General features: G+C 61.8%; 2 protein-coding genes across 3 annotated transcripts in view; one reads left to right on the top strand and one right to left on the bottom strand.

Annotated features, from left to right (window-relative positions):
• The first annotated feature begins 3,161 nt into the window (after positions 1–3,161).
• On the top strand, positions 3,162–20,163 carry DPYSL4 (dihydropyrimidinase like 4). Of its 2 annotated transcripts, XM_014794100.2 has the most exons (14): positions 3,162–3,295; positions 7,454–7,542; positions 8,136–8,320; positions 10,344–10,508; positions 12,522–12,583; positions 12,682–12,762; positions 13,644–13,712; positions 14,100–14,220; positions 15,058–15,214; positions 15,487–15,628; positions 16,382–16,552; positions 16,977–17,156; positions 17,994–18,159; positions 19,269–20,163. In XM_014794100.2, the coding sequence occupies exons 1-14, from the start codon at positions 3,257–3,259 to the stop codon at positions 19,358–19,360; spliced, it is 1,719 nt and encodes a 572-aa protein (XP_014649586.2). In that variant the 5' UTR covers positions 3,162–3,256; the 3' UTR covers positions 19,361–20,163. The 2 variants fall into 2 exon arrangements, with proteins under 2 accessions (XP_014649586.2, XP_087289006.1); XM_087432880.1 differs by lacking the exon at positions 10,344–10,508.
• Positions 20,164–21,579: 1,416 nt separating this feature from the next.
• Positions 21,580–23,536, bottom strand: part of STK32C (serine/threonine kinase 32C) — a 99,656-nt gene continuing 97,699 nt past the window's right edge. The window contains exon 12 of the mRNA XM_004438859.3: positions 21,580–22,389. Within this exon, the coding sequence (XP_004438916.2) occupies positions 22,248–22,389 (142 nt within the window). The 3' untranslated portion in view covers positions 21,580–22,247. The remainder of the gene's footprint in view (positions 22,390–23,536) is intronic.

A 23,536-nucleotide genomic window follows, 5' to 3' on the forward strand; every position in this document is an offset into this window, starting at 1 on the left:
TTGTCTAAACTAGAAATCCATGTAAATTGCAGCTTCCTTGTTGACACGGATGTGTGTGAACCTCGTTTCCACGGTCTGGAGTACCAGTTGCTGAAGGACTGTGGCTCTTCCTGAAAGTGCTCTGCCCTCGAAGAACCCATAGCCTTCAGGATCCCCTGCGTGCCTTACACGGCTGGTGAACACCAATGCTGGAAGTCAGGAAGGAGGGTGTGCTGGAAGTGGGTTTGAAGGCATGTGACATTGATCTCCATTTACCATCACCCCATCACTGAAACCTTAAGATGGATTGTGTGTTTTAACACAGTAATGGATTTACGTTTAGGCTCAGGAAAATCAAGTTGTAAATATTGTATCAAATCATATATTTGTTTACTGTATATTTTTAAAAGCTTTACTGTAAATTTATGCAAAAATGGATTAGGATTTGTTTTCTCACGGCACTATGCCAGGGCAGTATTTGTGTTCTCTGAAGCAATTCCTTAATAACCACATTCTAAACGTGATATTCTGTTCAGTGCTACACAGTATTCACAGGCCTAAAATAGGTTTGTGTGGTGATCAACTACAAAATTTTACACATATTTTTGTATTGTGATTCCTATGATATATACCAGAGAATTTTTACTCATTTGTAAATTATTGTACAGTTTTAATAAAAAAATTGTTTTAAATCTTAGAATATCAAAGTTCCCCTCCTCACAAGGTATTAAAGTTTGGACTTATCGGCTATGTTAGCCACTTCTGTGTTCCGTGTCCATTCTCTGAACTATGATGCCTCTTTCCACACCAGAAAGATATGGTGAACCTGGGCCTTCTGCGCGCTGGGGAGGGGGAGCCAGGCGTCTTACCTGCAGCCTCACCCTAAATCATGGAAAATCTCCTAGAGGACAGGCTCTGAAATCAGAGGTACCTGGCAGCACCTGGCTGGGGTCAGCCACCAGGAAGGCCACCTCCTGTAGCTGTTTATCAAATGAGAATCGGAAGAGAAAATTCAGGTAAGTTAGAAGAGTGAAAGAATTTCCAGGAATGAGTAAGAACACTTGGCAACAGATTTCAGTGGAGGACGATCCCACACATGTGAGTAAAGGCCACTTTATTGATTTCTTTGGGGGAGTGGAAACCAGAGGTGGGAAGGGGGCTGGGAAAGTTGCTGATCTAGCTCTGTGGACGGTCGGACTTCTGCGGTGCTGGTACTAGAGGGTCCCCGCAGTGCCTCTCATTGTCTGAACTTAAGCTTTGAAATGCGGGCTGCACAAACAGAATGCGAAGGTTATCTTTTCCTTAAAAGTAAATCCCTGCAGGGCCTGACGGAGTGACAGCCTCGCCCTGTGACCCTGGGCGGACTGAGTCCCTCTGCCGTGTCTCACCCCAAAACCTTGAAGTCGGCTTTAAGGATGGTCAGGAGCAGCTCCCGTGGGCGCTTCCCTGTCCCCCTAGCCCGACCCTCGCGACTCGCCAAACGTTTCAGAGTCAGAGCCTCCTTGCCTGGCGTGGGATCTCCCTCGGGGACCTGAAATGTGGCTGGAGTTCCGATGGACTGTGGTTTCTTCAGTGCGTGCTCCCTGCCCGCCCGCCTTTCCTGCGGATTGGGCGGGAGGTCGGAACCCACACGTGCACCGAGGGCTGGCAGCGGCGCCTCGCGGGGACAGAACGCGCGCCCCGGGCCAGGCCGGCGCGTTCAGCACTCGCTGCGTGGACAGCGCCAGCTCCGCGCGGGCGCCAGGCCGGGCTGGGGGCGGGCTGGGGGACAGGGGCGGGGAGATTGCGAGGCGCCGGTCCGCCCCGTCCCCACGCGTCGCGCAGACCCGGCGCAGGAGGCTCCGGAACCGGCCGCCCCTCGCCCGCTCCCGCCATGGCTGCACGCCGGCCGCAGGAGCCCGCGGAGCCTCTGCCCGCGTGCCTGAGGACGCTGGGCGCAGGCAGCCCTCGGGCGCGACCCAAGCTCGGGGGCGTCTTCCGCTGCGTGGAGGACGCCTTTGAGAACAAGACGCTGCAGCTGGACGCGCTGGGCAGCGGTCGCCCGGACCCTCGGGCAGGAGAGCCCTACAGCGGGCCCCGCGGCGACCCGGAGGGACCCGGTGAGCCAGGCGGAGACAGCCCCGAGGCCGTGGCAAGTCTCCAAGAGCAGCCTGGAGCGGCCCTGGCCTGCGGCCCACAGCAGGTAGTGGCCGCAGAGCAGAGGTCGCGGGCGGTGGGGCCAGTGCGAGGGGGACGCGGGCCCGGACTCCCGGAGAAATGACACACCCACGCCGGAGACTGCCAGGGCGTGGGCCAGGGGCTCATCCCCTTCCCAAACCCCCTAGGTCCTCCGAGGGGCGCGAGGGCTCGCGGCGGGGCCTCCCTCTCCCTGACTGGCGAGTTGGGGCCTGGGACTTCTCTATCCGGCGCACCCCCACTCAGCTCTGCCCGGCGGTCTCGGCCTCTCCCGCCCTAGTTCTAGGTCCCTGGTCCGTCCAGGGCTCTGGGTAGCTGCCTCTCTGTGTGTCTCTCTCGGTCTCGCTGTCTCTTCCTATCTCTGTCTGTCCAACTTGTCCCCTCACTCCTGCCCCCAAGCTTCGCGCGGCCGACCATGGAGAAGCCTTGCGGGGAGGTGTCTCCACCGCTTGGTCCCAGGGCCCGTGCACGGCCCGGCACTCCGATCCCGGCGCGGGCCATCCGCGAAGGAGCCCGGCTTTGGCCAAAGACACCTTCTCAGACAGAGTCCGGCTCCCGGAGGGCCTGGGACTGGACTTGAGATTGGATTCAATCCCGGCGGCCTTGGGCTCTCGGGTCACAGGGAGCGGGCCCTGCTGGGCAGGGGCGAAGGCGGGGCCTGGCAGGACATCGTCGGACCTCTCCCACCCTCTTTCCCGAGGTGCAAACTCCGCACACACACTGGCCAGGACCTGTCGCAACCCTCGCCCCCTCCCCACCCAGCACGCGTCCGCCGGTCCGCGCGGGACCCGGGGCGCAAGGATCTCGTCCTGTGGCCGCCGCGGGTGTCTGGGGCCGGGGAGTTGGGGGTTAGTATCCAGCGCGGCCGGGACAGGGCTCGAATGCAAAGGAGCAGCTGCGGGCCGGGGGCGGGGCCTGGCCGGGCCGGGGCGGGGCCGGGACGGGGGCGGGGCCGGGAACCGGAGCTGCGCGGCCCGGCGCGCTCGCACTTGGACGCCCGGCGCCCCCACGTACCCGCCCGGGCTCCGCGCTTCCTCGCCCAAGACCTCCAGGCCGCGTGGGCCGACCGAGGCGGCGGCGGCGGCGCGGCCGGAGGAGCAGGATGTCTTTCCAGGGCAAGAAGAGCATCCCCCGGATGACGGTGAGCCCAGCTCCAGGCCCCGCTCCGCCCCGCGCCCCCCGCCCGGGGCGGGGCCTGGCCTCCGGGCCCCGGCGTGGACCCTCTTGGTCCCTGCCCTCCGGATCCAGTCCCCGCGCGTGCCTCTGTCCCGGCGCTGGTCCTTCTCGCCCGGCTTCTTCCTGCGCCGCCGAGGTCCTCGCTAGCGCCGCGCCGGACCACCCTACGGAGCCGGGCGCACAGGCCCGGGCCCTGCCGGCCTCCCCGGGACCTCCTCTGCGCCCAGGGAGGGCTCGGGGCCGGGGGAGGCCTGCTCCCCAGAGCGCAGAAGTGCCCCCTTCCCCACCGTGGCCGGGGTCTTGGAGCTCTGCCTCGGGCTCGGCGGGTGGACGCGGCCCTTTGTTGACACCGCCGGCCCGGCCTTGGGGCCGGAGCTGCTGTTCGCCGCGCGGCCGCCCGATCCCCGGACCGCGCCGCCGCCGCGTCCGGAGTTCTTTGTCCGAGACAAAGCGACTGAGCCCCGGCCGCTGGGACCGGAGCCCCCGGCGGCCCGAACCCCTCCACGGGGCCGGAGTTCGGAGACCCCGGGGGAGGCGAGCGCTCACTAGTCGCCGCTGACCCAGGGATCCCCGCGGTCTAGAGGAGACCCTCCGGCACCCACACGCGCCGGTGCGGGAGGTCCGATGTCCACCCCGCGCTGCCAGGAAACAAAGCCGCCCCCTCCAGGCGGCCGGGAGCCCGGAGGAGGGAGGGCGGGCGGGAGGGAGGCGCCCGGGCGCCAGCTGGACGGTGGCGGGGGAGCCCGCGGGTCTCAGACCCAACTCTGGGCTTGGCCTCAGCTGGAGGGCCGCGGGGTTCGTGGCTTTTCTGGTTCACTTCCTGAGATACTCGAGCCGCTTCTTGAGGATCATGTGTCAAGACTGGCCCAGGGTCCTGTCTGATGTAGGAAGCCGGCTAGTGGCTGGCACGCAGGTGAGGGTGAGGCTGAGGGTGGGAATGATCCCACCCCGGGTGGGTCAGACGAAAGGCAGCTGGTTTAGGAGAGCTTCCACCCTCATCCTGGTGAGCATCGCACCCCGGCCCTGTTACGTTTTCCTCTTGTTTCCAAATCCAGGAAGGTGCCCAGGGTCTGAGTCTGGGTGCCTGAAAACTGGGAGGTGAGAGCAGGGGACCCAGACCACCAGTCTCCTCCTAACTCTGTGTGTGTGGGTGTGGGGGTGGGGTGAACTGGGATGCAGACCACCAGTCTCCTCCAACCTGCAGGGGGGTGGTGTGAGAGCAGGGGACCCAGATCACCAGTCTTCTCCTGACTGGGGGCCGGGGGAGGAGTAGTGAGAGCCGGGGACCCAGACCACCAGTCTCCTCCTACCTCTGTGTGTGTGTGGGTGGGTGGTGGGGGTGAGCTGGGGATGCAGACCACCAGTGTCTTCCTGCCAGAAGCCTTCCTCTTCCCGGCTGGGTTCTCCTTGGGCCTGTTTGAGAGTGAGTTGGTCCACTGGGAGGGTGTGGGGAGTGTTGAAGCAGGGACGCTGCAGGGAAGGCAGGTGGGGTCTCAACACTGGCCGCAGAAGCTGGGCAAAGTGGGTAATTATGATGTGACTGGTCAGGGCTGGGTCTAGGGCCCAGGGGGACTGGGCAGTGAGCCTCTGCCAGACTCAGTGGGGCGAGGCCCAGGCCGCTGGGAACAGGCCGTATTGTAGACCGGGAGCCAGCAAACTTCCCTAATGGGCCAGGTATTTTCAGCTTTGTGGGCCGTACTCTTTCTGTCGCTACTCAGCCCAGCCAGGAGAGCAGTCATAGACAATACGGAAATGAACGGGTGTGGCTGTGTTCCAGTAAAACTTTAGCTGTGGACATTGAAATGTGAATTTCATGTAATTTTTATGAGTTGTGAAATGTTCTTCTTTTGATGTTTTTCACCCAACACAAAATGTGAAACCCCTCTTAGCCCCAGGCTGGGTAAGGATAGTCTGTGGCATAGTTTGCCAGTCCTTCTGTAGCCCATGGGGTGGTGGTTTTACCTTTAATCGATAGACTCCTGAGAATTCATTCCACACAGTTAGATGTCCGGAAGAACAGAGAATAATGTAATAAAGCTGAGGAGTGATGAATTATTTATCATCCTGGTGGCCTCTTAGAGTTCCTGCTAATTGCACTGCACAGTTTGATTCTCTCAGCATCAGGCTGATGGTGTGTAAGGAGCCAGAAACCCGGGCTGGAGTCCTGGCCTGGCCTCTGGGTGGGCACCCAGAAGCCCCCGGCAGGCACCTGACGTCCCTGTGAAATGCAGCTGTCATTCCTGCCTGGGCACGTCGTAGGGAGTGTGGAGGCTCGAACAAGATGATGGAGGAAGGTGCTGTAAAGCTGTGTTCCTGTCGACGTCATCGAACTCTGCCTTTCTGCTCCTTTCTCGTGTTTCTCTCCATTATTCTCCACCGAAATCAGACCATCACCCCTGACAGCCGTGCAGAGTTCCATCACGTGACACCCACGTTCTGCCTAACTCCTCTCTTGCCGGCCCATTTGGTGGGATTCTTAGAAGTGGCTTGGTGGCTGCCGAGCATTGGCTCAACCCCACCTGGTGCCACAGCTCCGTGCTGTGGGGGTGGCCCACAAAGAGCTGGCCTTGCTCCCCAACACTTTGTTCACCCACTCGGGGTCCTCTAGGCAGCACCAGAACCTGTGGTCACCCCCATGTCGTCCTGGCCCTTCACCCCCATGGCCCCTCCATCAACAGCTCCTGCCCACCCAACTCCCAGCCTCACTGGAGTTCGTTTCTCATCGGGCCCCATAATCCCTCTCCAGGGCTCCTCATCTCACCTGGTCAGCCTCAGAAACCACCCAAGTGAGGGGCAGGCCCCGTGGCGCAGCAGTTAAGTGCGCGCACTCCACTGCTGGTGGCCCGGGTTCGGATCCTGGGCGCGCACCGACGCACCGCTTGTCAGGCCATGCTGTGGCGGCATCCCATATAAAGTGGAGGAAGATGGGCACGGATATTAGCTCAGGGCCAGTCTTCCTCAGCAAAAAGTGGAGGATTGGCATGGATGTTAGATCAGGGCTGATCTTCCTCACAAAAAAAAAAAAAAACAACAAAGAAACCACCCAAGCGATGGCCCCGTTTCCATCGTTGAACGCCACAGTCTGCCTGCTACACAGACCCGATGTGATCTCTGAAACACCCATCAGACCATGCTTAAACCCCTGATTAGGGACCCCCGTGGTGGCCCACTGGCTCCCCAAGCCCAGCACACTTCACACCACCCCCACTCCTCCCACCCCCAGCTCTGGGCCTCTCACCCCGCCCCTCAGAAGGTTCTAGCCACAGTTTCCTCTCCTGTCCTAAATCAGCTCAAGCTCTTTCTTGCCTCAGGGGCTTTGCATGGGCTGCTCCCCCCCCCCCCCCCCCCGGGCTGGAATGCTGCCCCTGGCTGCATCACCTCCCGCATCAGCCCCTCAGACAGGCCCTTCTCCGTCCCTGAAGTAACCACACCTCCTTCCCCACCACCCCCATCATGTCACCCTCTGCGTGGTCTTGCGATTGTCACATTCTGTGAAGGCCTTGTCTGTGATGTCTCGTCATTGTCCATCTCCCTCCAGTGGGATGCAGCCTCCCCAGGGGTAGGGACCTGCCTGCTGGGGCTGCTCTGCCCTCCGCCTCCCGGCACCATCACAGGCCGCGATTCTGCTGTGAAACGAAGCCCAGCTGTCAGCCGGGAGCCGCCTCAGAGTGGATGGAGGAGGAGGGGTGGACCTCTAGGCCAGGGGGACACTGCAAGGCTTTGTGCACCTCTTCCCTCAGCCTGGCCTTTATAAGTTCGGTGATAAATGTGAAGCTGTAAATATAATCCGCTTCACTGGCCCTGATGCACTTTCACTAACGTCGGCCCTGCCTTGACACAGTGAGGAGCTGGTTCCTGTTCATCCCTGTGCCTTTGGCGAGGCCAGGCTGCCTGACCAGAGGTGTGGACCTGTGCGGGGGCCTGGGGAGCTGCCTCTGCACCACCGCTGCCCCATTCTTGGGGGATGGCACACAGTGCGGACTTTGGTGTTTGTTTTTATGTATACAAATTGTGCCCAAATATTTCAATTTTAATTCCAGAATAAGAATTCATACTAAAGGTGTTGTTGGGTAACTCAGTTTGGAGAAAAAGTATCCACTTTTTGTTTGTTTGTTTCCGACAGAGCGACTGCCTTCTGGTCAGAGGAGGGAAGATCGTGAATGATGACCAGTCCTTTTACGCTGATTTGTATGTAGAAGACGGTTTGATCAAGTAAGTTTCTGCCTCGAATTCCTCGTATATCATACATGTACACATGATCACACATTATCCAGAAGCTTACTTTTGGGTGAAATCCGTGTAAATGTCTGTTTCCAGAACCTTGTTCCCTGGAAACGGCTCTAGCCCAAGACTTCATGATAACAGAATCTCATGTCTTAGTCGTAACGTCTGGAAAAGTGGGACCATGGCCTCTGCCTGTCTTTGTGTTATCACAGCTTTAGGACGAAGCAGGGCTCACAGTAGGTGCTTAATAAATGCTTCCTGACCACACCTATCAGCTTCTCTGCTTGTATCTGTCGAGCAGCTCGAGCCACTAGTCAGCAAAGCTGCCAGGGGACCCCACAAGGGCAGTGCCCTGTGCACAGGCTGGCTCCTCCATGGTGACCCTCTGGAACCACTGAGTGGGGTGTCCTGCTCTCTGGCAGTCCAAGGCCCAGTCCAGTTAAGTCCTGGCCGTACTGTCCTTTTCCTCAAGGACAAGAGCCCAAACACACGCTTCCAGCTCCACCGTGTTGCCAAGGAACCCCTTCAGGTTCTGATCCGGGCTCTTTATAACCAGTGAAATCTCCCTTTGTGGCTTTCAGACAAATTGGAGAAAACCTCATCATCCCTGGGGGCGTCAAAACGATTGACGCCCATGGCCTGCTGGTCCTGCCAGGAGGGGTCGATGTACACACCAGGCTGCAGATGCCCATCCTGGGCATGACCCCAGCTGACGACTTCTGCCAGGGGACCAAGGCCGCCCTAGCAGGAGGGACCACCATGATACGTGAGTGTCTGCCGGTGGGGAGCGCCCGTCCCGTGCCTTGGGCCTCTGGCCACGTTGTGTGTTGCAGTTTTCCTCAGTCCTTTTTCCCTCGATTATAGCTCAGTCTAAGAAACCCCAGAGTGTCCTCTGTTACCCTTGTTTCTCATTCCGAGTCGCTGTGCCTTGGCCAGGGGGAATTTTCTCAGATTCCATCTAGAACAAATGGACGTGTGCCTAGTACTTTGTTATTTCCTGGGCAGCCAGCAGCTGGCCAAGGATGGGGTTTGGAAAACCCAGATGCCCTGGGCAAGCGGAGGGGCTGTGTTGCCTGAAGTGTCAGACACGTTTGCGCCTGAACCTCACATCTACGAAGCTTGGTTCGCAGAAAGTTCCTGCCCCTGTCAACAAGAGTTAAAGACAGGCTGTGTTTTTAGAAAAAGGATGACAAAAATACTTACTACTATCCTATCAATAGCCACCAGAATTACCATTTCTTTCATGCTGGCTCTGTGCCGTCCCAACATGCTTCAGCTCCTGTGCTGTCCCCATAAAACCCCCCAAGCTCAGCAGAGAAGCCCGTTCAACAGCTTGTGAGGTGAATTCTCTTGCCCACTGTGCACTTGCTTGTGGTCAGCTCAGGAGCCCAGGATGGGACCTCTGGGCTCAGCCTTGCATGCCCCCAGCTCAGCAGTGCTGAGTGCAGATGTCTCCGCTGTGGTGGAGACCTGGTCTCACAAACCCAGCTGAGCCTGGCTCCCCCACGTTATCACTACGTGACTTCGGGTAACTCGGCTAACTTCGGGAAGCCCCACTTTCCTAGTCTGTAGGACGATGCACAGGAAGACCCTCCTCAGAAGGTCGTGAGGACTGGGTGGGTGCATGTACGTTGCTCTGTTGTGCCTGGCACTGTGAGTGCTGCCACTGCTGCCAGCAGGAAGGGCCACACTGAGGACTCTGGGCCACTTCACAAGTGACGTTTAGCCATTGCCAAAACCATGGCTTGGTTTGGTTTACTCAACCACACAGTGAAAAAAAAGCAACGATGATCCGTCTTTTAGTTTGACTAAGGAGACTGGTCATTCCAGGCCATTGCTCATACTTGTCACTGGTGGCACAGGCTGGCCAGGACATCTTCCTGGTTGATATCACCTGCTCGTGCCCGTGCTGAGGCATCAGACAAGCTGTGAGGTGTCACCGTGAGAACAGAGAGATGCTGCAGGCATGGGGGTGGCCTCTGTCAAGCTGTCTGTCTTCCTCAGCCTGCCAACCCTGAGCTGGAGCTGTGAACAGCCCACAGGGCAGGGTGGACATGCACTCCCACGGGGTCCTGGGTTCACGATCTGAGCTAGGGGAAGTGCAGGGCCCTGAGTGAGAGGTGCTGGAGGAAGGCACAGCATTTGTCAGTAACCCTGGGATGGCTGCCCCTTCCTGTTGGCCACCCCCACTCCGAGCTCTTTCCTTGCACCCAGGAGAGGCTGTGAGCAGTGCTCAGACCTTGGACATGAGGTGAAGGGCGGGGGGCTGTGTGACAGTGCAGTGGCCACGTGCACTCGCCGTTTCCCCTGGGGATGGGGTGGCACTGTCCAAGGTGTGCAGTCAGTGAGGCACAGGAAACCAGCTCTGTGCCGCTGGGCAGGCTTGCTGGGGCCAGCACCACAGACAGCGGCGCCCTCCCCCTCCTGCCTCCACCCGCCCTCCAGGTGCGCCTCACTCAGGCAGAGACCTGTGTTGGAGGTTAAGGCCCTAAACTGCCACTCGTGCTCCTGGGGATGTGATATGTCCATCGGAGAGTGGGGCGGCTTGAACTCGGACTTTCCCTCTCTGCTCAGACAGAGGCTGGGGGATGTGGGGCAGACGATGCCTCTTTGCACAGAACCAGTGGGCAGGTTCACAGCCCCCATGTAAGGTGCCCGTGGCCTCTCCTCTGCTTTTCTCAAACGCGCTTCCTCATCTCTTGGGAACATGAAGCCAGTCTCCCTTGGAGGCCGCGGTGGTTCCCAGTGACCGGGGTTAGGGGCTCCGCTGACCACGCTGCCCCCCACAGTGGACCATGTGTGCCCCGACACGGGCATGAGCCTGCTGGCAGCCTATGAGCAGTGGCGGGAGCGAGCGGACAGCGGGGCCTGCTGCGACTACTCCCTGCACGTGGACGTCCCCCGCTGGCACGAGAGCATCGGGGAGGAGCTGGAGGCCCTGGTCAAGGACAAGGGTGAGCAGCGGCTCCTGCAGCTGGCTGAGGGGCGGCTGCAGGCGTGGGCGGGCGTGGGACCCCGGGCTTCCCCGGCCTCGGGAGGGCAGGGCGCCCACTCCAGCCCCTGGCCATGCCGACCGTGCATCCATCTGACCCCGGAGCAGGTGGCCGGGAACGGGGGGACTTTGGACAGGAGTCTTTATGAAGAAGGTCTGCTCTGCTTGCAAAGGGTCTAGCCTGAGAGGCCGTCTGCCTCCCACGTCTGAGGGACATGTCCCGTGACTGTCCCCCTCACAGAAGGATGTGGGGGTCGCGGCTGCCGTCTCGGCCCCTTGTTTCCTGGCCCTGGGTGAAGGAGAAGTGCTGTGCGTTTTCCTAGCATCATAAGGTCCTTCTAGAAGGAGAATGCTTTAAAACCCACTGTCCTCTATTGCTGCCTGAGCTGAAACAGGCCAGGCTATAAACAAGGCTTAATTTTTTTTCATCAAAAGTCATCAAAAGAAGCTAAAGCCACCCTGAAGTTCCCTAGTGGATTTGACAGAGTTAGATGCACGTGGTAACTGCTCTCTGGTAATCCAGCTTCGAGTGTGGTCCCTGGTTTACGGCCTGGAGTGGGAGGTCGGGGTCAGAGCCTGTGTGGGGCCGACGGGCCAGGATGCCCGACTTGCTGGCTGCAGGCCCTGGCAGGGCCGTGGAGCACAGGGTTCCTGCACCCCCAGGAGATGCCCATCTCTCTGCAGACCTGAAGGAGGAAGGGAGGCTTTGTGGAGGCTATTTCCCAAAGAGTGGCGGTCCTCACACCGGTGGCCTCTGGTACTCAGGACCCCCTCCCCTGCTGGGGGGCTGGCAGGGTGGGCTCTTGGCCTCTGCACCTCACTCCAGGCAGCAGCTCTGCCCTCCTGGTTGTTCTGTAATTGGACTTGGGAGGCCTGCAGCCTTGGGCTCAGAGCAGAGGTAGAAAGCAGGCACTTGCAGCCACCACTCACCCTCCAGGCAGCGCTCGGCGGGGGTCTGCTCCCAGCAGAGCGAGGAACGGGTCCTTGGCCTTGGTCCACTGGGCAGCATCCAGCGCCGGGCCTGCGTGCTGACCAGCAGCCTCCCTCAGAGGCCCCAGGACAGGTCTTCACCTGTGGTGGCTCCTGGGGCATGCGTGACTCAGTTTCTCCGAGGTGTGCCTTAGTGCCTCACATTGGCACTTCCCACCCAGTGAGATGCCATGGAGGAGGGAGGGGCCTCCGGCCCGAGGGTTTGGGTGGTGGGAGGGTTGGGATGCAGCCTCAGGCCCAGGTGGGCTCCCAATCTGGTCCTGAGTCCTGGGGGATGTGGGAAGGTGCTGGCTGCCCACGAAACAGGAGAGCTCGACCCTCCTCCTCTTGGGCCCTGACACATGGGCAGCCCACCCTGTTCCTTCTGCTTTTCCTGAGAGCCCAGCCTGGCTGAGGACCCTGAAATCTGCCTCCCCTCACAGCAGGTCCCCTGAGCACGTGCTGTGAGCCAGGGCCTGGAGGGCGTGACTCTGAGGCCCCCGCAGGCAGGTGACGGGCTAGATGGCCAAAGTGAGGGCCACCCAGCACACCATGGCCCAGGCCACCTTCCTGTAGAGACCAGGGAGGACTCAGGCAGTGAGCCCGAAGCGCACGGCCCCCTCCTGTCCACTGGTGGTGGTGGGGCTAGTGAGGGGACGTGTGAGGGGCAGGGGGATGTGAGGGATTAGTGAGGGGGATGTGCGGAGAATTTGTGATGGGTTGTGAGGGGTTCTCACCTGCGTTTGCCACTGGGGAACAATTGGTTCCTGACCTCGGAGAGTGAGGTGCAGGCAAGGAGGGGCCTGGGGCCGACCCCATCCCCCATTCCCAGCTTGTCAGGGAGTGTTTGTGGGGGCTGATGCCCGAGGGCCGCTGTGCCAGCTGGCGAGGCACCCATGGGAGAGGGCTGCCCTTGCCCTGGCCCCTCTGGAGATCGGGGAGCAGGGACGGCTCCTAGTGTCTGACTGGTGACGGCCGAACGTCTGATCCCTCGCCTCTCCTGCAGGCGTGAACTCCTTCCTGGTCTTCATGGCGTACAAGGACAGGTGCCAGTGCACCGATGGCCAGGTAAGAGCAGGTGCCGAGATGGGGAACAAGCAGGAGTCCCTTAGGCTGCCGTTGGGAGAGACGCAGCCCCACACGGCCCCGTGCGCCTCTCTTCCCAGATGTACGAGATCTTCAGCATCATCCGGGACCTGGGAGCCGTGGCCCAAGTGCACGCAGAGAACGGGGACATCGTGGAGGAGGTGCGGCCGGGGCGGGGGCGCAAGGGGGACCCCAAGACGCTCAGATGTGAGCATTTAATCCCACAAACCCGAGGGAGGGAATATTGAACGTATTCCGGTAAATAGTTTGCCCTGAGTCAAAGGTCAAGCAAGCAGGGAGTTAGGGGAGCCTGGGGGGCTTTTGGCCATAACACAGATTTTTTTGTGATCATCACACTTCTTATTAAAAATTCCCCAAAACCAAAATGTTGCTTCATGGGGACCTGAAATGGGGGTTTCCCAGTGCTTCCTCCCAGGGACTGCCGCCCCTCTGGGAGCTGGACCCTTGTGTTCCTCCGACCAGTGACTGCACGTGTGGGATTAGTGGCCTTCCTTGGGTCACATCCCAGCGGCCCTGGGGAGGACCTGCCCACCTGCCCCACGCAGTCCTCTCACCCAGGGCGGTGGGGTGGGGCGCACGGGGCAGTGGGCCCCGCAGTGGAGTTTCTCCTCCTTGCTCCTCTGTTTTCCTCTGGGCTCACGGGAGAGGTCGGGGGTCGGGACTCTCCTCGGGGAGCGGGGCCTCACAGGAGAGGTCGGGGGTCGGGCCTCTCCTCGGGGAGTGGGGCCTCACGGGAGAGGTCGGGGGTCGGGACTATCCTCGGGGAGCGGGGCCTCTCCTCGGCGAGCGGGGCCTCACAAGAGAGGTCGGGGGTCGGGACTCTCCTTGGGGAGCGGGGCCTCACGGGAGAGGTCGGGGGTCGGGACTCTCTTGGGGAGCCGGACCTCATGTGAGAGGCCGGCGGCCGGGACTCATCTTGGGGAGTGGGGTCTCCTGGGCCGTGGACCTCATGCCCAGGCCGAGGCTCCCTAGGGCTCTCGCTGCCCCTGGGCTGGAACGTGGTGTCCTGTCGGTTTATTAGGAGCAGAAGCGCTTGCTGGAGCTCGGCATCACTGGCCCCGAGGGCCACGTGCTCAGCCACCCTGAGGAGGTAGGATTGTGCCTGCTGAGCACGTATCCCAGACTACTGCCTTCCCCTGGGGCTGGGCCCTGCTTCACAGCCCCAGCAGCGCTGTGACTACGCTGTCCTCATCTGGGATGCCTGAATCAACGGGCCCTCCCCGTGGCAGGCTATGTCCCCCCATGACCATTGGTCATCCCAAGGCCTTTACCCAGGGCAGAGAAGGCAGTGTGGTCAGGCCCTGGGGACTGCATGGATTAGCCCAGATCCTGGGCACCAAGCCCCAGACCAGGGTCCTCACCCACCCAGGGGTGCCTCCCCCAGGCCCAGGATCCATGGGTGATCCATGGGCATCCCGTTGCCACACTGGTCATGAGGCCCCAGGGCCCTCGTGTGGCCTAAGCACCCTGTCCTCAGGTGGAGGCCGAGGCCGTGTACCGTGCCGTCACCATCGCCAAGCAGGCTAACTGCCCCCTGTACGTCACCAAGGTGATGAGCAAAGGCGCGGCCGATGTGGTTGCCCAAGCCAAGCGCAGAGGTGAGTGTGGCGCCCTGGACCCCACACGCTGGGGAGGGTCTCTGTGGGGGTCAGGGGTCACGTTCTCAGCTGCCCCGGGGCTCGGCTGGCTGCACTGAGGCTCAGAACAGGCAGGCCCAACAGAGAAGAAGCCTGCCGCCCCGCCTGGCCTCTTCGTGGTGGGGACTTCATTCCGGGGACACGAGGGATGCGGCCTGTGGGAGACGCAGGTGCCCACTCCCTGTGCAGGGCGGTGGGGTGGGGGTGACAGAGTCTCCCATCCTGACGGAGCAGCAGCTGTTCACCAGGGGCCTTGAAGCAGACCGTGGGGCCTGTTGGCCCTGTTTCCACAGGAATGAGTGAGAACTGTGTGTGTGCGTGTGCATGTGCGTGCGTGAGATCCTGATTCCATGTGCACCGGACCCTTGCCCAACTGACCCCACCGGGAGCCCACATGACTATCGCTGGGTGCCCTCTGCCCACAGGACGCCCACGCGGCTGAGGGAGGCGGCGGGTAAAGAAGATCCCAGGGTCGGCGCACAGGGCGAGGCCGGGCGGGGCTGGCAGTGAGTTGATGGTATCTCACTCCAGCGTGTGGTCCAGCTGGGGTGTCTGCAGGCCTGACCCTCAGCAGGGAGTTCTGAGGGAGTGGGTCTGGAGACGATGCCCCTGAGGAGCCCCAGGCCGGCTGTGCCTGCCGGGGATCAGGTGCCCTGAAAGTGGGGGACAAGCTGTCCAGGGTCGGGAAATTGGGGGACAGACGAGGGGTGTCAGCAGCGCAGTGCCGAGGCCTCCGCCCTGCTCGGGTCCCGGGGGCACGCAGGCTGGCGGGGGCGCCTCTCACGGGCCTTGCTGCAGGCGTGGTCGTGTTCGGGGAGCCCATCACCGCCAGCCTGGGCACCGACGGCTCGCACTACTGGAGCAAGAACTGGGCAAAGGCGGCAGCCTTCGTCACCTCGCCCCCCATCAACCCCGATCCCACCACTGCAGACCACCTCACCTCCCTGCTGTCCAGGTAAGGAGCTGCTCTGTGCAGCCCCAGGGCAGCCTGCAGGCTCCACGCCCCACTGTGACCTCGGCCTGCTGGCCACTCCAGGCCTCTCCTGCACAAACCCTGGGCCCTTGTGTCCCCCACACCGAGGCATAGGGTCTGCCCAGCACTGCCCTAGATGACCTCTCACCCCTATGGGCCGTGTTGGCCGGGGTAGGGGGCGAAGCCGACCAGGCGTTTGCTGGCTCAGGAAGGCCAGGCCCCTCTGGGCTCCTCTGACTCCGGCTTGTTCTCAGCGGGGACCTCCAGGTGACTGGCAGTGCCCACTGCACCTTCACCACTGCCCAGAAGGCCGTGGGCAAAGACAACTTCACTCTCATCCCCGAGGGCACCAACGGCGTGGAGGAGCGCATGTCCGTGGTCTGGGAGAAGTGCGTGGTGAGTACAGAAGGAGGGTACGCGGTGCACCCACCAGGAGCGGGGCTGCCAGCGGATTCTGACGGTTCGTCAGAAAGGGAAGCCCCCGCGTGGAATAGAGGTCGGAGGGTGTGGCCGTGGGGCCTTGTCCCCCCACAGCCCTGCCATGCAGGGCTCCTCACACTTTCCATCCTTGTCACCGGAGGAGATCCCACAGCTGCTGTGCAGCCCTGACTCTAATGTTGCGTGGAGAACGCATCTGTGCACACGGCTGAGGGGGAGTGAGGTCCCCATCCCCAAGGGGATTACACTCTGCATGGTAGTGATCTCCCCACAATGCCAGAGATTTCCTCAGACTTCCATCTCACTTGGAAAGCACTGCCCGGTGTCCTCTGCCCCCCACGCACCCCCAACCCTGGCCCTGAGCTCTTCCCTGGACCAAGGCCCTGCCTCCCCAGGCCTCCTGGTCCCCCCAAAGAGACTTGTCACGTCCTCCAGGGGACACAGACGTTGTTGCGGGAGCCTCACCATTTGTTTACCCACAACGTGAGCACAGAGACCAGGCTTCGTGCACAGGAAGGGTCAGACCAGCAGCGTGACTGCGATGGACCCGCCGATTCGCACGCGGCAGCACCCTCTGCCCCAGGAGTGCGGTGCTGACACTAATCGCTGCCGGGGGTCAGGGGCCACCGTCCTTGGAAGCCCCGAGACCAGCCCCCTACATGTCCAGGAAAGGCACTCCCTCCCCCTCAGCTCTGCCTGCTTGCTTCTCAGGTGTCAGGGAAAATGGACGAGAATGAGTTCGTTGCTGTGACCAGTACAAATGCAGCCAAGATCTTCAATTTTTACCCAAGGAAGGGGCGAGTGGCTGTGGGCTCCGATGCTGACCTGGTTGTATGGAACCCCAGGGCCACGAAAATCATCTCTGCCAAGAGCCACAACCTGGTAAGAGAAGCCTGGTCCCTGAGTCAGGGCCAGGGGCAGGGGCAGGGGGCCCGGGAGCCCCTCGCGGCCTTCCCAGGAGCATCCCAGGGATGGCGCTCACAGGCAGAAGCAGCAGCTTCACTCATCCCAGTGACGGCCGTCCTAGGGACGAGGAGCCCGCGGCAGGGCCCCCTCACAGAGAGTTAACCCCACTGCAGGCTCGCGCACGTACCCTCTATCCTTCTCAAAACCCATGATTCAGGACTGGGCGAGGTTGGCTGGGGCCGGTTCGCTCTGAATTCCGGCCCCGCTGAGTTGACTGCGTCTGGTCCGAGGTCCCGGAACAGGCTCGCAGGCCTCCGAGGACGCTGGGCGGCCCGCAGGGTGTTTTGAGGGCTGGGAGGGCACAGTGCCGCGGTGCTGGATGCTCACCCTGTCCCCCCAGAACGTGGAGTACAACATTTTCGAGGGCGTGGAGTGCCGCGGAGTGCCCGTGGTGGTCGTCAGTCAGGGCAGGGTCGTGCTGGAGAACGGGAACTTGTTCGTCACCCCGGGGGCCGGCCGCTTCATCCCACGGAAGACGTTCCCTGACTTCGTCTACAAGAGGATAAAGGCGCGCAGCAGGGTAAGGCCCGAGCCGGGCGGGGCAGAGTGCAAAGCCTTCTGTGCATCCGAGAGGTTTCTCCTCCTGGTCAGTGCTGCCCGTCCAGCCCTGGCAGTCAGGAAAGCAGAGCGGGTCCCTCACTCACCCAGGGCCTCCACTGGGCCTAAGCAGTGGGGGCAGGGCGGGGCAGAACTCAGACCCAGGCCTCGGGACTCGACACCCCCACTCGCTTGCCCTGGACCTGTGCCTCCGCCCCACTGTGACCCCTCCCATCCCCCCCAGTCTGGGCTCGCCCACCAGCCATAGTCCAAACCACAAGTCCCGAGGGAGGTGGCAGCTGGAAACACAAGCACGTCTGAAGGCTTTGCTTCAATCCACAGACCGTTGGTCCATCGTGGTGGCTACTGGGAAATGCCTCTGACTTTGGGGCCCTTTCCAGGGAGGACAGGACCCAGGCCCTCCATCTCAGGGCTTCCTCGGGGACGGAGTGGGGGCTGTGCTGGGGCCCCAGGCCGATGGCTACTGAGGAGGCAGAAACTGTTGGAGCCAGTTTTTGATTCCAAAAAGAGGCCTCCTCTGCAGAGCAGCCCTCGTGTGAGAAATGCTGCTCCAGCTCAGGGCATCGCCACCCAGCCTCAGGGAAGGAAGTGGTGTGTGCACGCCTGTATGTGCACCCATGTGTAGGTGGGAGGGGAGGCAAGTGTAGGTCCGAGCACGAGGGATGAGCGTCCTCATTGGCGGGGAGCCCTGGAGTTCCTGAGCCCAGCAGGCAGAGCAGGTGGGCTCTCAGCAGGACCTCCTGCCCTCCAGCTTCAGGGCCGGCTCAGCCCCTCTCACGCCCACCCCCTCGCCCCGCAGCTGGCAGAGATCCACGGCGTGCCCCGAGGCCTCTATGACGGGCCAGTCCACGAGGTGATGGTGCCCACGAAGCCAGGGGGCGGTGCCCAGGCCCGCGTGTCCTGCCCAGGGAAGATCTCAGTCCCCCCCGTGCGCAACCTGCACCAGTCGGGGTTCAGCCTGTCTGGTGAGTGGAGCCTGGGGTGGGTTGGGGCCTCCGCTGGAGCATCCTGAGGGGCAGGAAGCCCCTGGAGCCGCAGGGCCTCAGGTACCAGGGCCCAGCCTGTGCCTGGGTGGGTGAGCTTGGGAAAGCTGCAGGCCCCGCCCACATCTGGCCATAGACAGCGGGCAGCCACCAGGGTAGGGCCCCTGCCCTGCATGGGGCCCAGGGGTGTGGGGCCCAGCCAGGGAAGATCCTTACTGCCCCAGCATCTGCCCCAGCGTCTGCCCCAGGTGGCTGTGATGACCCCCTCTTGAATCAACTACGCTGAGGAGGGGGCTGTCACTTTGAGCCAGGGCTGAGCAGGAGATGCCCAGCCTCTGGGGGACCCAGTACCATGTGGGAATCCAGCCCCGCCAGCCCAGAACCATGTGTGAGGAGGGGCCTGTGGGCACTTGGGGACATGCGGGGATGCCTCAGAGGATTCAGGTGGCCCCAGTGTGCAGGCCACGAGAGTCGGGCCTCTGGTCAGGGCTTGGCTAGTGCTTCCAGCACAATGTGGGACTGAGATTATTCCAGAAGCACTGAGCCCCAGGGTCTCCCTGAAGACCAGAGCAGACCCTCCCTCTCTATTTCCAGCCCTCGGGTGGGGCCAGCTCACCCCCTGATGTCCTGTCTCATCCTCTCCCTCGGGGGGTGATGGAGGTCACCTCCTGGGGACGTAGGGCCACTTTGAAACCCAGCATCATCTTGAAAGCCAGGGGCAGCCTTCTCCCATCACGGGGGCTCATGTGCAGGGTGAGCCCGAGACGCACAGGACGACAAGGCAGGTCTGGCCTAGCCTGTGCTCCTCGGGACGGGCTTCCTGGAGGGTCAGCGCTGACCTCCAGCCCCCGGCTGAACACACGCTGGCCTCACTTTCCCATGCATCCGAGGCCTCAGTGGTGGGAACACCTGCCCGATCGCCTGGTCTACCCACCACAGCCACCTGGGGAGCATAAGGGACCTGCGGGGGAGCGGGGATGGGGGGGGCTCTGCAGTCCTGGCCTTATGGGAGTGGCCAGCAGTGTCTGCATCCACTTCCCACCCACCACTTTCCACTGTCCTTCCCGCGCCCACGTCCCGCCTTTCTGCAGGATCTCAGGCCGATGACCACATTGCCAGACGCACGGCTCAGAAGATCATGGCGCCCCCTGGTGGCCGCTCCAACATCACCTCACTGTCCTAGAGGACCCGGCTGGGTGCCAGCAAGTTGGTGCCGTCCCACGGGGTGGTCGGCAGTGGGGCCTGCTCACCTCAGTTAGCTTCCCTTCATTGAACTGATTTTGAACGGTGCTTGGCCTTACCTTCCTCTCCCCTGAAACTCTCCTTTTGGGGTCCCAGGTCCTGTTAACGAGGAGCCCCCACAAGGAGAGAGCTGAATGTGGGGAGGTTTCACTGCCAGGGCAAGGAGGCTGGACGTGGTGGTGGGGACGGCTCAGGTGGCCCCGAGCCCAGGTGCTAGATGCCTCATGAAGACAGGGCACCCACTGGGGGCCTCATGCCAGGCTGGAAGGCTGGGGGCTCTTCACTCCCTCCTCCCCGTTACACATCACTGCCCCGCGAAGCCCCCAGCTCGCCCTCCTGCTCCCGTGGCACAGGTGCAGCCTGTCCCCCATCCGCCTCGGCGCAGGGAGGAGGCCCATGAGCTGAGCCCCTCCCCGGAGCTGCTGTGACTTCAGGGACCCATCAGGCACTTAGCGCAGGGCGGCGGCCTCCAGCAGGACTTTGCAAACTCGTACACTTTTCCAAGGACCAAACCTCTGCTCGCGTAGAAGCCCCTCTCCAGGAGAATTTTAGGATCCTTTAGCTAAGATGCTTCCCTTTTATTACTGAACGTACACCCAGTAGTTTGTTAGAGCAGCAGTTTTGTGCGTTGAGGACAACCGTAGCCAGGAATCTGCATGCCACCCACAGCCCTGATGGGGCGCTGTCGCCCCAGTCTGATGTGAATTGGGTCAATTAAACACATCTGGGTGCATGGAGAGCCCCCCACGGTGGTTTATGCGTGGACCCTCGGGAACATTCTGCTGCCCCCTAGCCTGGCTTCGTGCTGACTGCAAAGCTGGAAGTCAAGACCACTGGAGAGGACAGCTCTGCTCGGCCTCTGGGGGAAGGGGCAGGGCAGGGTCTGGGGGCGGGGGGGGGGCTCTTCCTCTCAGGGAGGGGGCCTGGGAACCCGCAGGTCAGAGACAGCCAGAGGGTCAGAGGGATGTTGGTGTGACCCACAGCCAGATGCTCAGAGGGAGGGGGTTGGGCTGGGAGGACCTCTGCCCACATCCTGACTGGACGAGCCCAAACCCCACCAGTGGAAGGTTGAGGGGCAGCCTGGCACGTGGGGAAGCACAGGGAACAGCGCTCACATCTCCAGTGGGCAGCGGACAAGGTGTGGTGCTGACCTGAGGCTGATGCCCTCACCCACACACACGCACAGTATGGGCCCTACCCCGCTCAAGGCAGAGGTTCTGATCCAGACCCTCAGGCTGGGCTGCCGCAGAACCTTCCAGGAGGAGGAACTGCTGGGCTGGCCTCCTGGTCTCAGCCTCTTCTCATAAAAATGGTGCCAGTTCTGTACCCCAGGTGTGCAATGCTCCCAGAGGGGGCAGGACGATCACGGTCACTGGGAAGACAAGCCCCCCACCCCTCACACTGCTGAGCGCGCTGGCCCCTGCCCAGGCGTCCACGCTTAGTGGTGACCAGGGAGCATTTCCAGCCATGTTCTCTGGGGAAACACAAACGCCCCACCTTTGAATCCAGGCTTCTCATGAAGCTGCGTTGGTCCAGGGCAGCCCCCAGAAGAGGTCTGTCCTGGTGGTCCCGCCATGTTCCTGGGGGCTCCCTCTGGCCCAGATTTGTTTGGTCAGTGCGGCGTCAGAGCCGGGTTCCTGGGGCTCTGCCAAGGCCGAGGGGACCAGTGTCCCCCTGCCCCGAGAGACTGGGTGATCAGGAAGCCAGACCACACCCACGTCCCTGCCGCTGACACAGGAAACAGGCGTGCCGTCCCCTGGGGTCTCTGAAACGTACACTTCCATAACATGTCCACACAAAACCCCAAACCTCCCCCGCCCTGTTCCTGCCTCTGACATCACCGGGTCTCCACCAGAACTTTCTCTGGGGGTCAGTCTCACCTACCGGGCGTCCTGCACTGCTGCCCACCTCTGCACCCCGGCGCCCCCGGTGGTGACTGGGGCCCCATATTCCCCGTGTGCACACTGTGCTGTGTTTCTGACATCAACTCCCCCACACCTCAGCGAGGGACAGGGCACCCACCCCAAGCCTGCAAGGGGCTGGGGCTCCAAGGACTCTGCCCCAGCAGGAGCTGCACTGACCACAGGACAAATGTCCTCTGTAACCTGCAGGCACCAGACACGGCTGCTCCACAGACACAGAACACGCAAAACACTCGACGCTGAGTAGTTCTACTGTAATTCTCAGAGGTGAAAACTATACAGAAACACAGCAGAAATTGCCGGAACAGTTTGTATCTCTATAAAACATTCCTCAGCTGCACGCCCACAACCCTCCCCCGCTGATGTATAGGAACCGAGCAGACCCCGGGCCACCCCATGGCTCCCGGCAGCGAGCTCATGGACGCCGGGCAGCCCACGGCAGGGCCGGGTGACGAGGGCTATGTACAGCCAAGAGGTGGTGAGAGACGAGAGCGCCGCCCCCACCACGTGGCTCTGGCCTCCGTGACCTGCCAGCAAGCGGGTCAGGGGGCCCCCAGGAGAGGCCAGGGTGGGTGGCCACGTGCCCCCCTCCACCATCACAGGTAACCAGAGTGGCCAGGTGGTGCCCGCCCTCCTTGCCCACCAATCTTGGCCACACCGACGGCCTCTTGTGGCCGTGCGCCACCTGGAGCCCGAGGGCAGGCTCAGCGGTCAGACTGTTTCAGTGAAAATACGGCCAGGGCGCAGCGGGGGCCGCCGGCCCGCGTCTGGGCGTGGAAGAACTGTGCTGCCCCACTGGGAATGTCGACGCTGGACCTCCGCCCGCTGCCCCATCGCCCTGTCCCTCCGGCAGGCCTGAGTCTCGATGCAGTGTGAGTTAGCTCTCTGCGAGGCTGGCCAGGCTGCCTAGCTGCTCCCAGCCGAGGGGCAAATGGAGCCACACATGGGCAGGGCGGGGCGCGCCCCCCCACTGTCCACCGAGGCCTCCGTATCCCCAGCCTCGGGTGCAGGCAGGGGTTCGCTCGTGGGGTCCTGGCTCCTCTTCAGCCTGGGTGGGGAAACACAGGGAGGGGCTCTATGCAGCCTCGCCAGCGGCCCCAGGATGCTTCTCGCTGGCCCATGACTTGTCCCAGGACTCACGGAATGTGTCCCTCAGGAACACGGCTCAGGGGCTCCCCAACATGGACCAGGTGCCTGGCATCTCTGACTGGGCGGAAGCCCCCTCTGGGACATGCCGGCCCAGCAGGGAGCCAAGGGTGGACGTCGGGTGGCCACATGGGGCCTTTCAGCCCAGCAGCGCCCACATCTCACTATTCACCGCCTTCAGGCTCAGAGCAGGAGGGCTGCTGAGGCTCAGTCCGTTTCCAGCTAGAAGCGGGAAGGAGGCCTAGTTTACATGCAAGTTCTGTGGGTCAGCGATATCGGTGGTCAGACCGTTGCAGCAAAAATATGGCCAGAGCGCAGCAGGGGCCGCCAGCCTGGAACAAGGCTTTTCAAAGAGCTTGGCTGAGTCCTGTTCTTACCCAGGCCTCTGATCTCCAGGATGGTGGCCAGCGTCCTAGACCAGGACCCACACGTCATCCTGGTCACCAAGGCAAGACAGATCACTGGCCAACGCTGCTCACCTTCTGGGCCAGAGCTCAGAGCCACCTTCTCCAGGAAGCCCTCCGAGCCTCACCCTGCCACTCCCTGCCCCAGGCCCCACAGCACTGGGCTTCCTCCCTCCACTGCAGCAGGGGTCTTAGCTATTTGTGGCCTGTCGTATCTCCCTGCCAGCCAGCTGTGCCCCTTCTGTCCCACAGTCCCTGGCACCCAGCGAAGGTTTGCTGAATGAATGAATGAGTGAGTGAGTGAGTGAGAGAGGGGTGGGAGTTGATGTGACTCTGTAGGGGCTGCCCAGGAAGCCATCAGCCCTCATCTGGACAGCCCCCAGGTGTCTCCCCAGGAGAGTCTGGCCACTGGCCTGAGTTTAGAACTAAAAGTTCCTTCCCAAGGGCCCCTCCTGCACAAGGCCGAATGGGGACATGCACCATCTGCCCCCTAAGGGCCACTGCTCAGATTCCCCCTGCAGGGTGGGCATCACCAGGCCCATTGACGCCCTGTGGCTGCAGGGGCTCAGGACTCGTGTGGCCAAGAAAACCTTGGCCCAATTCCGCAAACTCCTCTCTGCCCCCATTACCCGCCCCCAACACACA

This window comes from Ceratotherium simum, chromosome 6 (genome assembly GCF_057802395.1).
Source record: "Ceratotherium simum simum isolate JZ-2026a chromosome 6, ASM5780239v1, whole genome shotgun sequence".
Classification (NCBI taxonomy): Eukaryota; Metazoa; Chordata; class Mammalia; order Perissodactyla; family Rhinocerotidae; genus Ceratotherium; species Ceratotherium simum.

Coding starts and splice junctions, on each gene's coding strand:
- DPYSL4 (XM_014794100.2), top strand. CDS start 3,257: ATGTCTTTCCAGGGCAAGAAGAGCATCCCCCGGATGACG. Junction 12,763..13,643: donor ACGGGGACATCGTGGAGGAG/GTGCGGCCGGGG, acceptor TCGGTTTATTAG/GAGCAGAAGCGCTTGCTGGA. Junction 18,160..19,268: donor GTCGGGGTTCAGCCTGTCTG/GTGAGTGGAGCC, acceptor GCCTTTCTGCAG/GATCTCAGGCCGATGACCAC.